At 39.1% G+C, this 16,924-nt stretch overlaps 2 protein-coding genes across 2 annotated transcripts; both read left to right on the forward strand.

Moving 5' to 3' along the window:
• Nucleotides 1-2,495: 2,495 nt before the first annotated feature.
• On the forward strand, nucleotides 2,496-4,298 carry fhl5 (four and a half LIM domains 5). Its single transcript, XM_030772124.1, has 5 exons — nucleotides 2,496-2,654; nucleotides 2,917-3,091; nucleotides 3,420-3,589; nucleotides 3,771-3,957; nucleotides 4,147-4,298. Exons 1-5 carry the CDS (start codon nucleotides 2,496-2,498, stop codon nucleotides 4,296-4,298), a joined length of 843 nt encoding a protein of 280 aa, XP_030627984.1.
• A 1,097-nt stretch (nucleotides 4,299-5,395) lies between these two features.
• si:ch211-266g18.9 (transforming growth factor-beta receptor-associated protein 1) lies at nucleotides 5,396-10,638 on the forward strand. Its single transcript, XM_030780912.1, has 11 exons — nucleotides 5,396-6,065; nucleotides 6,215-6,409; nucleotides 6,788-6,942; nucleotides 7,627-7,709; nucleotides 7,833-8,177; nucleotides 8,267-8,324; nucleotides 8,398-8,541; nucleotides 8,764-8,898; nucleotides 8,994-9,142; nucleotides 9,361-9,778; nucleotides 10,068-10,638. The coding sequence occupies exons 1-11, from the start codon at nucleotides 5,396-5,398 to the stop codon at nucleotides 10,224-10,226; spliced, it is 2,511 nt and encodes an 836-aa protein (XP_030636772.1). The 3' UTR covers nucleotides 10,227-10,638.
• The last annotated feature ends 6,286 nt before the right edge of the window (nucleotides 10,639-16,924 follow it).

Consider the following 16,924-nt stretch of genomic DNA (forward strand, 5'->3'; position numbering starts at 1 on the left):
CATTTTCAGCATAAATGCTGACACCTCGATCTACTGTATGAAGCCGAGATCAGCCCGAATATAACTTAACATGAGACAAGGTGTGTTTTTTAGGCCGTCTTTAGGGTCAGAGCCAAAGCCCCCATTTCTTCACCAGACTCGATAAATAAGTCAAAAGGATATGAGAATAAATTGAATTTAGGCGTCTGTTTTCCCTCACAAATGCACAAATATATAATGATGGCTATAACTAGCTTTTAACAAACACATAACGTGCTCATTGATGCCTAGCAACACTGACAGTGTGTGGGTTTGTTTATTGTTGTGAGAGCTACATATAAGGCGTCAGACAAATCTGATGACGCAGTCTGGCTCAGAGAGTTAAAAGTTCTCTGGTGATGAATAGGAGTGGGTAAATCCTGTCAAGCTGGCACCTGGGTAGTGCTTTAGGATTTCAAGATAGACCTAAATGCTTGGAGGTATTAAAGATTTGGTCATTCATAACACCAGCATTGTATGCACCTCATGCCCGGAGTGAACATAATCATAGAGCTTGACCTGGACAGAACCATTTGCTTCAACATAAAAAAAAGAACCAGTTGACATTGCATTTAAGTGTCTTGTGGTATGTTTCCAATGTAAATTACAATGTCTTGACTGAAATTAATTAAATATGTCTTACAGTACTTTTTTGTAGAGGATTCAGCAATGGTATTAATGGTTATTCTTGACTAATAATATAAAATTCTAAATTGGAAACCTGAGATAACTAATAGTCATTCTAAAATCTGCCACAACACACCAGTAACAGTTACAGAGTAATACAATAAGGCAATAAGCAACACATTAACAAGTACGATACCTAACAAAGAGTACTAAAATGAGGATCCTAAAGTCACAAGCAAAGTAAGGTATTTTTGTTTGAAATAGAACAGTGGGAAGTTGATAGTTATGGAGGTGAGCATTGGTTTATTTATGGATGTATAGCAGTGAGCGTGGGTTTATTTGTGGATGTTCACAGCCAAGTTTTTTTCTTGCAGAGAAACAACAACAACAACAAAAAACATTCTTTTGTAGGGGGTAGGGGTAGGGTAGGGTTAGGGGTTGGAAATGAATGAATTTATGCAAAATTGATGAATATTTCCTGAGAAAGGCATTACAGAGTGTCAAACAGATGCAAAATCCACTACACTTCTTGCGTACACACAGTAGCTTAAGCTGTTGAATTTGTGATCTTCAGAGACTACTTTACAGTCAGACCTTTCTCTGGCTGCCTTAATGAAAAATGATGTGACGACAGGGTCAGTTATTCATTCTAATCAGTTATAAGAATATCAAACCCCGTCAGGTTCAAAACAGAAATAATAACAACTTGAAATAACTCGAAATAACAACAATCACTAATAACTCTAAATTTAGCAGTTAGATTAGTGTAGCTCAAAATACACTATGATCAGTTCACCATATCAGAATTTGATATTCACAAGTGTTTATTCAGACAGCGTTATTCAGGGAACACAAAGAAAGCCTTCTGTTGGGAGATTTGGCTAGGAGAGATGCACTCGCTGCAGGAGAACAGATCTCCTCATCTGATTGGCAGCCAAGGCAGTGTCACTGGTTACTATGACGGTTGGCAATCAGTAAGCCTTTGGCACTAGCTTACACTGAGCCATCATCAACTGCCTGTGGGCTCAGACATTGCCACTGGCATCAAGTGTCTGAGGACACAGAGGAATCAAAATATCACAGATACTTGAGTCAAACAGACTGGTAACTGATCGGTTAACAACTTCATAAGCAAAGCATTTGGCAGCGATAGACCACAGATATTTTCAGCAGCGGTAACATTGTTGGTCTCACTACTAACAAGTAATCTGATTAAGAAGACATGCGAATAAAACCGAGACTTTGCTCTCGACCATAAATCAACCACCGAGCAACCATTTGGCAGTACTGAGAGAAAGAGGACGTTTCAGAGCAATGATGTAATACCAAAACTTAACTTCAACTCTGCAGTCCCTAAAGGACAAATGTCTGTGTGATAATGATGGTCTTTAACCATGTTAACACCTTGACCATTAAAAGTGGACACTAAATGAACTCCCATAAAAGGTGCAGATGCAGGCTGCAGGACCATTCTCCCAAGTGATTTCGACTAATAAGAGTGATGGTATTTATAGACGGTCTATTCAATGTGTCTCTAATGCGAGACCATCCCACTCTATGCCTGGATGTATCACTGCAGCTCTCTATTCGGGACTTTACTGAACAGTTCATCACTGGAGGTAGACCATGTTAGAACTGGAAATTCTATACATGTTACTGTCGAGACTTTTTTTTTTTTTCTCATGTACTTTGCATTTTCAGTTTTACAGAGACACAAGATTTAGCATGTCATGGCATTTAAAATGGTGATTGTATGTTGTGGATTGTACTTGTTCACTACCTAAGGCGTGTAGTAAGGATTTTATGGTCTTGTTATTTTGTTCTTCAGCTTCTTCAGGCTATAAACAATAATGTCCATGGAGCGTTTTGACTGTCATTACTGCAAGAATTCCTTGCTTGGAAAGAAATATATTCTGAAAGAGGACACCCAGTACTGCACCAAATGTTATGAGAATCTGTTCGCCAATTGCTGCGAAGAGTGCTCTCTGCCAATTAGCTGTGACTATAAGGTAAGAGATTAATTACTCACACTCTTGTGTGTACAGTTCTCTAAAGATTTGTCCCTTCAGAGTGATTAAATAAAATTTTCACTGAAACATCATTAAAGATGAAGAGTTTTCGACCTTGTGCTCAAGTGTGCTTCAACTACAGACAATCTGAGCACCTGACTCAAAGGAAATCTCAAAGTTTCTGCCTTTAGCTGCACTAAAACAGCTACACCCAGTAATTCTTGTGATTTCTGAGCTTCTGTTTTGTGTGCTGCAATGCAAGGATCTGTCTTATAAGGATCGTCACTGGCATGAGCAGTGTTTCAAATGTGCCAAATGCAGCCGCTCTTTGACAGAGAAGCCATTTGCGGCTAAAGATGATCTCCTGCTGTGCAATGAGTGCTACTCCCATGAGTACTCCTCAAAGTGCTATACCTGTAAGAAAACCATCATGCCAGGTAGGACATAAGGTGACTCTGCTCAAATGCTGTCTCCCTTAAATGGAGATATTGCCTTTCTACATATTTTTGCCCATTGATAATTTAAGCGTCTATTCCTGTCACACTATTAGCATATGCTAAAAGCAAAGTCTGATCTCTATCTGTCGTTCTGTCTCTCTCTCTCTCTCTCTCTCTCTCTCTCTCTCTCTCTCTCTCTCTCTGTCTCTGTCTCTGTCTCTTGCTCCCTGTCTCTGACTCTCTCTCTCTCCCTCTTTCTGTCTCTCCCTCTCTCACACACACACACATACACACACACACACACACACACACACTCTCTTTATTTTAGGTTCCCGAAAAATGGAGTACAAGGGGAACAGCTGGCATGAGACCTGCTTTCTGTGTCACCGCTGCCGTCAACCAATGGGAACAAAGTCCTTCATCCCTAAAGATAATAGCTACTTTTGCGTGCCCTGCTTTGAGAAGCAGTTTGCTTACCAGTGTTGTGAATGTAAAAAAGTGAGTCATTGACTGAGGACTTTAATGACACATAAATATCTTTGATCCCAAGCAACATCAATCCAAATGATATACATCTACAGAGTTTCTAAGGTTGCTGATAATATATAATGAACGTTCATTTAGACAGATTGAAATCAACACACATTCCTCTCTGCATATATCTTTGTGTTTCATGTAGGCCATTACCACCGGTGGGGTCACCTACCATGACAAGCCCTGGCATCGTGAATGTTTCCTTTGCATCGGCTGCAAGAGGCAACTGGCAGGGCAACGGTTCACCTCCAGAGACAACTTCCCTTACTGTCTGGAATGTTTCAGTAACCTTTATGCCAAGAAATGTGTGAGCTGCACTAACCCCATTACTAGTAAGTTCAAACATAAAGACTATTGAAAAAGCAGAATAAAATATTCTGTTTCTAGAAGTTTCCAAAATGTATTTATAGTTATATTTCATTCTCTCTCATCCTGTCACTGTTCTGTCTCTGTCTCTATCACTGTCCCTGTGTGTGTGTGTGTGTGTGTGTGTGTGTGTGTGTGTGTGTGTGTTTTGTAAGGCCTGGCGGGAGCAAAGTACATCTCCTTTGAAGAGCGTCAGTGGCACAGTGAGTGTTTCACCTGTATGCAGTGCTCCGTGTCTCTGGTGGGTCGCGGCTTTCTCACCCAACGCGATGACATCCTCTGCACCGACTGTGGTCGGGACAAGTAACCTCACCAGACGGGTCAAACAAGTCACCTTACAGCTTCTCAGCCACATGAGGAACCGTGACAGTTTGAGGGGAAACCCGCAAGAATTGTTTGCTGTCTTGTTTGCTGCACAATTTTTCTCTTGAAGGCATATATATGTTTTAATTAGGTGACTCAAAGTTTTATGACGACACTTAAAACTACCAACCAAAACGAAAGGATAATTTTGCTGTGTCTGACACTGCTGCTTCTGCACCATGTACATTCTTCTCCTGTAATTTCAAACCAGTTTTATGTAGAAATGTAGTAATTATAGTTTTGTAATTGCTGACAGTTTCAGAGTTCACACATAACATTGTTCTACTGCTTAGCCTCGCTCACTGAATTTGTGTGTTTTTTATTTCTGGCTCAGCACTGATTAAAATCTTACAAGAATCATTATGCTGTCGTGTAACAACACACTTCCGAAGCAATAATTTATCCATGCTTTTAGTCTGTGTCAAAAATCTAAAAGTCAATCCAAATCGTACAGCCTGTAAAGACAGTGTCCACAGAAGAAGCCATATCAGCAATATCCAACATGCTGTTTGTGCGGGAACGAATGTATATTATATGATATCCTGTAAGGTTAAATATTGTTTAGAGTGGTGAGATTGTTGTGTGACAGTGCACTGGCTTTGGTTAATATACACTTGATCTCACTTGTTCAGAATGTTATTGTGCAAGCGTCCTTATACATTGAGTCATTTATGTGAGTCAACTATTTCTGCTGACACAAACTTCCTCTCAGGATGAGAGTCACATGGCAAGGTCAAAATACACTGAGAGAAAAAAAGTTTGTAACATTCACGGACAACTAACGGCACACGCACAGTAAGGTATTTGAGATTCATTTAAAACATTGTCTACAACTGACTTTATGATTTCTTTTGAAAATAAATGGTGTATATTTACATATTTGATGGGTTGTGCCAAAGTGTTTATTGTCATTAGAAGTTATTCTGTTTTGCATATGGCTTTCTTTACTTAGGTGGATTGATGGAGCTCTTGTTTGATTTGAAACTATAATTTTTACACCACAGTTTTTATGCTACATTTTTAACTCGCTGGCTGAGAGCAATGAAAGCATTTACCTCTACACTAGTCTTTGAAAAGCCACAAGTTGGGAAAGGCAAGGACAAGTCCACTATCCAGTGTCTGGAATGGTATTACAAGAATTTGTACATTGGGAACAAAGATGGTGTGATCCAGCATCTTATCCTGCCTGATGGAGGTGGTGGAGACAGCTCAAGTGTTCGGGAGGTGGGGAAGAGACAGCTGGGCAGGAGTGGGCCAGTAAACCAGCTAAAGACAATATCAGTTCTCAATCACCTTCTTGTGCTTTGGGATGGTTCTGTCTCGACTCTAAACATGTTTTCACTAGAGCCTGTCTCTGCCCTCAAGAAAATCCAAAATGTGTCTCTCTTTTATGTCAATGAGCTCTGTGATCAAACTCAGCCTGTTTTTGCTCAACTCTTCACTGTGTCCTCCAAGCGGAGAATAGTGAGCATTCACAGGGTTTTTGTCGACAAATGGGAATGTGTGAGGCAAGTGTCTCTGCCTCAAGATCCAGTTGCACTAGCGGTGGATGAAACGTGTATCTGTGTGGCCACAAATGACAGATACCTTCTCCATGATTACCAGAGTCAGAGCACTCTCGACATATTCTTACATAATCACGGAAAACAGAATATCATTGCAAAGAAAAGCGGGGAGGGAGAGTTTCTCCTGAATGGTCCTGGATCCTTAGGTATGCATTTTTTTGATCAGCCATTGTGACAAGATAGACATTTGCTGTGCATCTATGATCACCATGAAACGGTTTGAGACATTTCAGTGCATATTATAAATAAGCTAAAAGGCGACACCAAGATGACGTGAACCTTATGTTTCCGGCAGGTATGTTGGTGCTGAGGGATGGCATATCTCAGCGCCCACCAGTGCAGTGGTCCACAGACGTACTGGATGCAGCTGTGTATTTCCCATACGTGCTGGCCCTGCAGAGTCAGGCAGTCCAAATCTACAGCATACTAGATCAGCAACTCAAGCAGACCATACCTGTCCAGAGTGCCAGGGGACTTCTAGCCACACCAGGTTTTGCTTACTTTTTAAGTTTATATGTATGGCAAACACACAATGAGTGAATTTCAGAGGAATTCAGGAATAATATAAGAATTTCACAAGTGTAAAGTAAACAATAAAGTAATAACCATTTCCTTTTTTACTCATCATGCATGCAATATTATGTAACAGGTACGCTGTTCTTATAGCTGTTGACTTCTTTATAGCTTAGCATTATGTTTAAAACAACAGAAAGGGCAAAGAATCTCCTTAACGACTGCTGTTCAACAGTTAGCATCAGCTGCTTTGCAGAAAATGTACATGGACCGACATCGTTATTATTGATACAGTTTTGATTACTATCAGATTTGATCTCCTTGATCTCTATCCATCTTGTGTTGCTCTGTTTAGAAAATGTTTATGTCATTGCTGAGAGGGAGATCCACTGCTTGACTCCGATTGCTTTGGGGGATCAAATCCAAGCTCTTACAGGATGTGAAAGAGTGGATGAGGCTTTGGTACTGCTGGATGGAGTCCAAGCTCTTTTACCAAAGGACTCTTATGAGGTAAACCACTGGAGAGTGTAGACTTAATCCTCATTTGTCTGTAATATGTAGGTAAACCACAATTTCAATTTAGAATTTCACATGAAACCCATGTAAAAATAAATACACTGCAGAGCGTTGAATGACACATCCTGTACACTTAGATAGTTTAACGACATCCATGAATTACAACAGATATCACAAGGATACTGATTTTGTAATTTTATGCAAGTAATAAAGTCAGTAGGTCAGTGAGGATAAGCAGCTCAGTGGCTGAGCTGCTTACACATTAAGTAGGTATTTACATGAGTACAGATACCAGATGTAGAGATTTAATTCTGTCATAGTGAAATGTTGGAGGCATGTAAAAGGAAAAGTCTGTAAAAACAAATACAAGATCATTTTGTTGATTTTGTTACCTTGTCTAAAAAACTACATTTTAAACACTAACAGGTGCTAGTAGGCTAAAGAGAATTCAATGAAACTATTCAGGTTAGTTGTTTCCACTAGTTTATATTATTAATCTGAAACACCTTTGGCATTAAAGCTAGAACTGGAGGGTTATGACTTTCCTTTGGGGTAGTAAAGTGTCTTCATTGTATCATTATGATGTTTCACATGTGTTTAACTGAAAATGATTAACTGAAAACATGGTTAACATTAACTGAAAGAAGTATCTTAAGTGTAATAAAGTTTCATTTGCAGGACTTGTACAAAAACATCACATGCATCTCTGGACTGATAAAGTTCTACAGGGAACAATTTCTGGAAGCCAAAGAACTTTTCATGTAAGTTGGGTAGTCTACTAAATTTGCATTTTAGTTTAAATGAGAAGGTTGGATACTAAAAGTGATAGGTCTTTGTGCATGCAAATAAAAGTAAAAATAAAATGTTTTCGTAATCTTCAACAGTAAATGTGGACTGGACCCAAGGGAAATAATTTGTTTGTATCCAACAATGTCTGGCATCTGTGAAGACTTCAAAGCCCAACTCTCTGCTGTGAGAAATGCAAAAGACTTGCAGACACTAAGCAAAGAGGACAAGCCAACGTATCAACAGTACCAGAAATTCCTTGGAGATTTCTTGACAGAAGTCAGAGAGACTACTCAGGGCCTTTGTTCTTGTCAGATAATTGATACTGCCCTTCTGAAATTATACTTAGAGCAAGAGAAATCTGAAGAGTTAAATCTGCTCGTATCATCTCCAAATGACTGTGCACTCAACATTTGTGTACCTGACTTGGAGTTTCACAAAAGGTTGGCACATGATATGGATTCTTTTTTTTTTCATTATATAGTTGAAAGCACTTCATGAATGTTTTAACAGTTTCACCATCATATTTCAGATTTTTCACCCTTGGTTTGCTCTATCAGAGCAAAGGTCAGCATGTCAATGCAATTCAGGTATGTTCTCTATAATGACTCATGTTTAACTTACACAAAAACTACTTCGTTAATAAATTCACCGCTTACACAGACTTGGGTGAATATTGTGGAGGATGACTGTGCAGACAAGACACAATCAGATGTGTACCAGCACATTGTGAATACACTCGCCCTACTACAACACAAAGATGTCATCTGGCAGTTTGCAGATTGGGTTCTTCAAAGAGACCAAGAGGTATATTTACTCTTATACTTACTTAATGCAATGGACTGAGCAAAACACAAGCCGCTTGTCAATATTTAACTGTATTCAGCCTTGTTGGAAACAGTATATAACACATATGATTAGTATATGACAGTATATGACACATTTGATTATTTAGTTTTATATGATATTAACAGTAGGACAAACTCACACTTTTTTGGCATTGATATCTCTTTTTCTATGTTTTTGAAGGCAGGAATACAGATTTTCACCAAACACACAGATGAAAATATGTTTGCCCCAGAGGAGGTCTTCAGCTTTTTAACAAAATACCCAACAGCTCTGGTGTGTTACCTGGAATTTTTAATCTATGAATTAAAGAGTCAGGTTAGTGCTTCCGCATCCTATGCATTACTGATCTGCTAGCAGTGCTGAAAGCCCTGAAAACTGGCTATTTTAATCTAAATGCAGAATTTTTGCAGGAGGAGAAACACCACACACTTCTGGCCACAACCTATGTCGCACAAATACTTCAAAAAGAAAATAATGTAAACCGACAAGGGATCAGAAATAAATTGCAGCAACTATTATGGCAATCCTCCCTCTACAACACTCGGGAAGTGCATGGTCAGTGAACTGTTTTTACATTACTCTGATATCTATAATTCAGTTCATATTTAGGTTAATTCGTCTGTGCAAAATTGAGGAATCAAAAGTGCTTCCCTTGTGGCCAGTGTGCAACTTTACTGCAAGACCATAAGAAAAATGTATTTTTGCTTTTCCGGCATTAGCGCAATTCACTACCATATTTTTTTGCATGTTGTCTTTACTTTGTAATACCACAGAGAGAATCACATCCACAGCTCTTCACATGGAGAAGGCTATCTTGTTTGGGAAGACTGGGCAACATAAAAAGGCCCTACAGACTTTGGTTCATGAGGGAAAAGACCAGCAGGCAACAGAAGACTATTGTTGGAGGACCTCTGCTGGACAAGACAGGAAATTCACAAACACTCAGTTTCTCAACCTGCTCCAAATCTACCTGGAGTCCAGCCAGCACGTGAGTGCAGCAGTGGACCTGCTGAATAACAATGCTGTTGCTTTTGATTTGGTCAAAGTGCTGCAGATACTTCCTGCATCTTGGTCCCTTCAGCTGGTGACACGTTTTCTGTGTGAGTCACTGCGAGAGACCCACCACCAGAGGAAAATGAGAAGGGTGGAGATGAATTTAGCCAAGGTGGAGCACCTAAGACATAAGCATACTGCGGTGAGTACTGCCACAAAAAGGGACACTCAGTGTCCTGCCTCCCCTGGGTATTCCGCTTTTGTCCCCAAGTCCAGAACTCCTTCTGGTTTTTGCTCCAGCCAACCACTTAATGCCACAAAGTAAAGAATACACAACTTACTTTTCCAAAGTGAAATTCAGGCTCTAATTAGAAAATCAGAACAAAAACCAGCACAACTCCAACCTCACTGGATAATATTAATGGACAGGTTTTTGATCCTTTTCTGTAAACTAATCTGAATTAGACTGACTTTATTTTCTCTGTCCTCAGATGAAAGTGGCACAGAGGTTGATTAAAGTTGACAGCGGTCGCATTTGCCATTCTTGTCAGCATCCCTTAACTGAATCTGAGTTTCTGCGGAGTCCCGTCGGTGAGCTCATCCATACACAGTGCTACAGAAAGGTCAATAGTCCTTCAGTGACCTACTGATTCCAGTCACTTTGGAGAGCTTACGGGCCAAGGGCCAAGGAACAAAATCAACAAATGCTGAGGAGACTGATATCTCCACACTGAACTAAACACAGCTCCGAAGAGAATGAAATCAAATGTTTTTCTTTTCCATGAAATTGCACTGTTTTGAATTGTATTTAGCTATATAAGAAAAAATGACTGTATTTCTGAACACATCCAGTTGCAATCGTATGAAAAGGCATTTATACCATGGAGACTGCATTCATAATTGTGAGTTACATGGAATAAATAAACTGCTAAATAGGTTGTAGACAGCACTGGGATTGGACCCCCTCGAACGGAACTGTTTTGCCTCATCGCTGTCTGCTTCTTACCCAAGCATGGTGGCTGACTGGCAGTCATACAGACATCATCTATACAGAAGAATGTGACCCAGACAAGTCTTCTGAGTGTGAATCAGATCTTTGTTCAGACTGTTTATCTTGTTGAAGTGAAAAAATAAATCTTAAAATACCCCAGAAATGAAATGCTTGTATGTCTTGATATATATCTTGCATAGACTGTGGCATGTTAAGACCACTTCCTATTATAGAGAGGTATGCTGGAAAACTACATGGAATACACGCTATGCTCATGAATCAAAGCTTCTGGTTTTACCAAGAACCTCAGCTGGTCAAGCTTCAGGGCATCTAAAATCTGTTTCTCTCTCTATTCCATAAAGTTTTCCACTGACTGAGCATATTCTCTGAGTCCACAATAAACGCAGCCTTAGAAAATATACATAAAAACAAATACGCAATTTTATTTAGATCCTAGCTTTCACATTTAATAGTAGGTCCACAAATACAGACACATGCATGGATGTTCTGAATACTCTTAAACACAGAGTGAGGTGCCAGTTCAAAGGAAAACAGGCCAGAAGAATGTTTATTTATTTATTTCAAAATTCAGCAGTTAAGGCTAACCATAAGTGCACGGCCATTTTTGTCGGTTATTATTCTTTTAGCTCTCTCACTTCAGTAAGATGCCCTCTCAAGGAACAGCCTTGTGTTTGTAGACTGACTGACATTTGTATGTTCTTGTTTACATGTGTTGTTTTTTCCTTTTTTTTTTTTTTATATTTCGCCATGACCCATAGTGACTCCGGTTGAAGGCCTCCGAGTTGTCTTAGCTTTGGGACGCCTTGACGCATGGGTGGATTTTAAGCTTACTCTGGGATCCTTTCCCACACTGCCCTCTGATATCTGGCCCCTGAGATGGCAAGCACTTGTAGGACATGTAAGACACAAAATGCACAGACAGCCCTAAATATGCATTTGTAAATATGGTGAGGTGATGATTAAATAACGTCGATTATTACAAATGCAGCCTCCCAGTGAACACCTGTGGTCAATAACTCATGAAGAGCATGAAGTCTAAAGGGAGCTTTTCATGTATGGGCAGTCAGCATGTCCTCTGGAGGACAGCCCAGTGTCTTTACAGGGTGCAGCGCAGATGGTCATTTTACACACGAGGAAACAGGATAGATGCAAAAATCAACAGTTACAGAACAAATTATGGTAGCGGACCAGACATGTGTCCCTTTTTTATAAATATCTACACCACAGACAGCTAGGAAGGAAAAAACAAGAACATTTTCTTCTGGTGCTTTTTCTAAATTTAAATGCAGGCATGATCTGAAATGTAAGTGTTTGCTTCAAAATACTTTCTTTTGTTCTTCATTTACTTTAGCAGTTCCCTGAGCAAGACTGATTTCTTTTTCGTTGGTTAATTATTTAAATGTACTTTTGTTGCTTCCGCAGAAAAGATCAAGTGAGAACGTTAGATTAATCACAAAGGTGCCCTACTCTAAATAGAATGACATTAAGGTAGAAAATGGTGGTGACATCAGGTAGTTACACAAATAGAACCATGGGAACTACAATATACGATTAAGTGCATCTCAGTCATTTTTAGGAAACATGCCATAATTTACTGCATATGTCCCTTATGACGCATTTTTCTGTCTTTTAGTGGTTGCTGGGAGATGAGGAAAATCTTAATTTGTAACCCTTGTTAGCAATAATGGTAAGGTATCAGAAAACCTAAAAGATAAAAAGCTTTTTTAATTTCTAGTTTCCCTAAATAAATTGATCTTATGGCCAAGAAGAACAAGAGTGTGAATACATAGTCTTAAGGATGATCAAAACATATCTATTTTTGACCCCTATAGCAACACTGTCATTTCCATAGCTTTCTTTACCTTTGGTTTTGGAAACAAGCCATCAGGGGAAATTCATAGCATGGAACACTGGAGACACCAGGGAGTAAGACGGCGACCACAGGCTCCCACAGGCTCCCACCCAGCATCCTGGCTCCCAGACATGGGTAGGAGAATATTGTGTTTAGTAATCCTATGTCAGAACAGATGGGCCTTGGTAGCTCCATATTGTGCACATGCTGTCATTTCTTTTTTCTTTGCTTTTTATTGAAATAACCTGACACCTGAGTTTTCATTCTAACAAGAGCCAATCCTGAAATGTAAAGTCAGTATTAATTTCTGTCAACTAAAATGAAAATCACCAAATGTAATGATAAAAAAGGGGAAAATATTTTTAAAGCTTAATAATATCTCTCTGTAAAATTACTGTGGTCTCCTTTGGGCTTCAATTCAATTAATGTTTTGCGCAAAGACTTGCTTATCTACGCCTGCGTGCTTTGGTAGATTCATTAGAGTTAGAGTAAAAATAGTGACAGGAACACTCTGCAGTTCTGCACTTGACCTTAAGTCAACCAAAAACCTGTTTATTTGCTACTTATGTGTAATTAGCCTAATGATCTGTAGTATGAAGAGTAATGACTCCATGTAAGATTGGTTGATGGCCACAGTACACTCCTGGCAGGAATCCTTTTTCTATTTTAGGCTATTTGAGGCTCAGAATTTACCCTGAGTCCTTGCCATACAGTACAGGCACTCTCCTTTTCCACTTTTATCTCCACAGTTAAGATGCTACGTAGCTGAGCTACAAAAAAAGGGTGACAGTACTTTAATGAAACTGATGAGTCAGTGCACAAAGAGGATTACGGTGTAGTGCTACAGCTGGACGACAAACTGCAAACCCCAAGCATATTGCCCAGTACAGTCATTCTCATCTTTACACCTCAGGCTTATTTCTGGGAAAACACTCAACTGCTGACTCATGGAAACCTTTGCAATACATATTATAACAATTGTCAGGAGCTCCGACAGTTCTAAAAACTTTCTGATTGTGGTTTTCAAGATGTACTTCTAGTAGAAATGGCATAACACTAGACGCAGCAAATATAGGGCTTGAAACTTTCATAATGTGCACTAAAATATTTGTAATTACATTGCAACAGCAACCTCTTTAATTTCAAGATAGCCAGAAAGATGGCCAGAAAGGGAGGTTATGGTGTTTAAAGTTGATGTATTGCGTATGCACTCTATGGTTCTTGCTTGGAGGAGTTGACCTATTTGGAAGGAAATTATGTCTGTCTACTAGATCTGTAATATCTATGAGAAAGTTATTTAACTATCATATGAATTAGCCATCTTGTTTGATGTGTCCATACCCACTTAGAGTAAATACAGTCATTCAGATGTTAACCCCTTTTGCAGTAGTTGTGTGGGTGAAGCCCGTCTGGGGTCCAACATTGCTGATTACAGACTTAACACTGTCTAAGTTACATTTAACAAACTTCAAACGAAGCGTAAAAGATACTTAGAAATTTAGCATCACAAATGTACACACCCAGAGAGTCTCTTGGGAGTTGTTACAGTTTAATTTAAACATACTTAAATCATTCATTATCATTCTCTTGCGCTTTTTTCCCTGTATGTTTGAACAGATACTGTGGGAATGGCCCGTGCACAGACACTTTCACGTTCTACTAAATGCAATGGTACATAAAGCAATATAAAAATATAATATCCAGAGAATGTTACTTTGTGCTAAGATAAATTACAAGGTGCATCAGGATGGAAAATAAGATTTCCATAGCTGAAATGGCTGATGTTTTTCTGCGTAGCTGTACAACACTAAAGACAGAAAGGTTGAATTAAGTTTTGTTTAAATGGAGTTTCAACCACCTGCATCCAGATGTCCTTTAGTATGGGGGTGGACGTGAAGTTTAAACAATGAGATTAAAACATTTGTTTTCAATTCTCATACAACCCTGCCCACAATATTACAGAATAGGACGGAGTACTCTACAACTTTATGTGCAGCTTAATTAAGCTCTAACAAGGAAACAGCAACTGTTATGCAAACTCCCAGTAAAAGCTAAGAAAATCTTGCAACTGAGGCAAATGCAAGCCTGTCAGTAAATTCAACTTGATGTAAAAACATCATTACGGTTTAAGTTATTGTTAGAGATAATAAGCTACCAATTTAAAAAGAAGTCCAGAGCATGCAGTTTGAATTTCCAAGCCATAAGTAACATTTCATAAACAAGTATTGTATGTGAATTTCGCCTGGTAGGTTGCACCTGTGTGTTTCGACGGCTGCCTTCAGGGAACACCAGGCCTATGACCTGACTCATTAAGAGTAAATGCTCAGCTTGAGGTTGGTCTTCAGCCCACAGATCTCACGTCAAGATAGATGGAGGAGATTGGGTGGATGCTGCTTTAAAAAGTACACAGTTTATAATGTTGGGCCTCAGCACATTTCTGTCCTTTAATTTTGAGAAGGGTGTTTCAGAGACCTCACGGAACTTCAGAAGATAATGCTGTGTAAACCTATAGACTACTGCGGGTTTTTAAATGAGAGAACGTCCTTTGTATAATTTCACTGAAACAAAGCACTAATCAAAGGCATATGTATGGAACATAATGGTAAAAATCAGTGCCCCCCCCCTGCCCCCCGCCCCCCCAAATAAAATCTGACATTGAGCTTTCAAATAGCAGAGTAAGAAATAGTACCTGTGCAAAGATCTAAGCTCCTATAAGAAGCCTTTCCTTTTTATTTCACATGCCATCTAATAAGCTTTCATTTCATTCTGCCTCATTATCATTGTGGAAAAATGCGGTGGTTTCCTCCTTGTGGAGGCCTCTTGACTGACTGATTTATACTTTATTTATACCTTCTCCCTGTGGATGTTTAAGGTACTCCATGCTGAGCAAGTGAGACTGAAAATGAGGACCCATTTACAGAGACATATTCAGCATGACTCTTCTGTGGCTTTTATTTAGCAAGCATATTTAGGAACTACCCTAAACCTAAGCCAAACTGAAATCCTGAGAGGAATAACCTCTCAAGTGGTGAGAAGGGCTTAAGTTAATTCTGCTGGTTTAAGGTGCAGGAGAAGGTTTGGCTTGTGAACAAAGAAACACAGAGCAATTTCTGGGCAATTCTGAGTATTTTGGGAAAATCCTTGAGGTATGACTGTTTGAACAAAAAAAGAAAAAAGATTCCGAACACAATTTGTTTGCAATTGTCTGCAGTATGCTGAAGTTCCGGCAGTGGAGAAAAATCTGTAATTTTATTTCACCACAAATAGTCGAATTTATACCAAATATAACTCACCAAATGTAAACTCCAGCAAAAACATCCTCCACTGTGGTATTAGTTATTCTGTTTCATAACCAAGCCAACAGCCACTTTTAAAATGACATAAAGTACTACAAATCACTGTGTTGACCATCCAACCATAATTTTACTTCTTCAAAGTATTTATTACATCCCTTTGACATTAAGGCTCTTGTTTGCTATTTCCCATGCCATGTGGGGCTTAGTAATAATCAGTTAATAATAACAATGTGACTTATAGGCCAACAGTTATAAACTACAGTCCAAACAAAGGTCAAGGACAAAAATAGAATTCCGGCATGTCTAAAGAAGGACACAGAGATTTACTGTAATCATCATTGTGCTCAGGCCAGTATGTTGCTATTGAGGAAAAACCACGGAAGGGACGTCATAATTATGTGGGGAGGAAGGAAAAATCTTGCATATGGATCTCCACAGTTAACAGGTCTTCAGCTGCGGTTACTGGAGTGCAGCCTTGCACACAGTGAAATTACAGAGATGATTCAAACTCACACCGTTTGAATCTCTTTAGGTTAGAAGGTTTGATGCCCAGCCCTTATAGTCTGTTAGCACAGACTTTCCGCTGAAAATCTGTCTGCTTTTTCAAACCTCAGCTGTCTGTCTGGCTTGCAACGCAGTCAATATTAGCATTTGTGAAGTTGGTCTTGCTGGTTTTACCCAGACTTTATGTAAACTGTCGCTACTCTTTATTTTGACAGGAAATGCACATGAAATTTAGGCATTCTTGAGTCTTAGAGAACTAGAACTGTTTTTGATTGTTTAGGATTTTGAGGAAACTTTAAAAAATGTGGCTATAAAATGAAACATTTCCTGCAGTCAGACTCTCAAAGCCACATCTGCCATTGTGAAACTTTACTTGAAAGGTGAAATACAATAAAAAATGGACACGTAGCAGATATTACATTAAATAAAAACATAAAATCAACACACAACAACAGGTTTTCTGCTTTTTATAAAAATGTAAACACATCAGTTCATCAGAATGATCTCACATGGCAACTTGGTGAGACCACAGACAACTCTAAATCGCTAAAGAAATATTTTATAATTGCACAGATTACAAGTCATCATCACTTTTTGCTTTGCTTGTGTGAAATGTCAATTCCATAAATCTGGTTATGGATATGTTGATTCAACCTGGGACCAACCCAATTTCCTGAAAGGAGA

The sequence above is a fragment of the Chanos chanos genome, chromosome 1 (genome assembly GCF_902362185.1).
Source record: "Chanos chanos chromosome 1, fChaCha1.1, whole genome shotgun sequence".
In the NCBI taxonomy this organism is placed as follows: domain Eukaryota; kingdom Metazoa; phylum Chordata; class Actinopteri; order Gonorynchiformes; family Chanidae; genus Chanos; species Chanos chanos.

Excerpts from the sequence above, each read along its gene's own strand:
- fhl5 (XM_030772124.1), top strand. The coding sequence starts at position 2,496 with ATGTCCATGGAGCGTTTTGACTGTCATTACTGCAAGAATTCCTTGCTT. Across the intron at positions 2,655-2,916 it reads CAATTAGCTGTGACTATAAG|GATCTGTCTTATAAGGATCG; the intron begins GTAAGAGATTAA and ends CTGCAATGCAAG. Across the intron at positions 3,092-3,419 it reads TAAGAAAACCATCATGCCAG|GTTCCCGAAAAATGGAGTAC; the intron begins GTAGGACATAAG and ends TCTTTATTTTAG.
- si:ch211-266g18.9 (XM_030780912.1), top strand. The coding sequence starts at position 5,396 with ATGAAAGCATTTACCTCTACACTAGTCTTTGAAAAGCCACAAGTTGGG. Across the intron at positions 9,143-9,360 it reads ACTCGGGAAGTGCATGGTCA|AATCACATCCACAGCTCTTC; the intron begins GTGAACTGTTTT and ends TACCACAGAGAG. Across the intron at positions 9,779-10,067 it reads TAAGACATAAGCATACTGCG|ATGAAAGTGGCACAGAGGTT; the intron begins GTGAGTACTGCC and ends CTCTGTCCTCAG.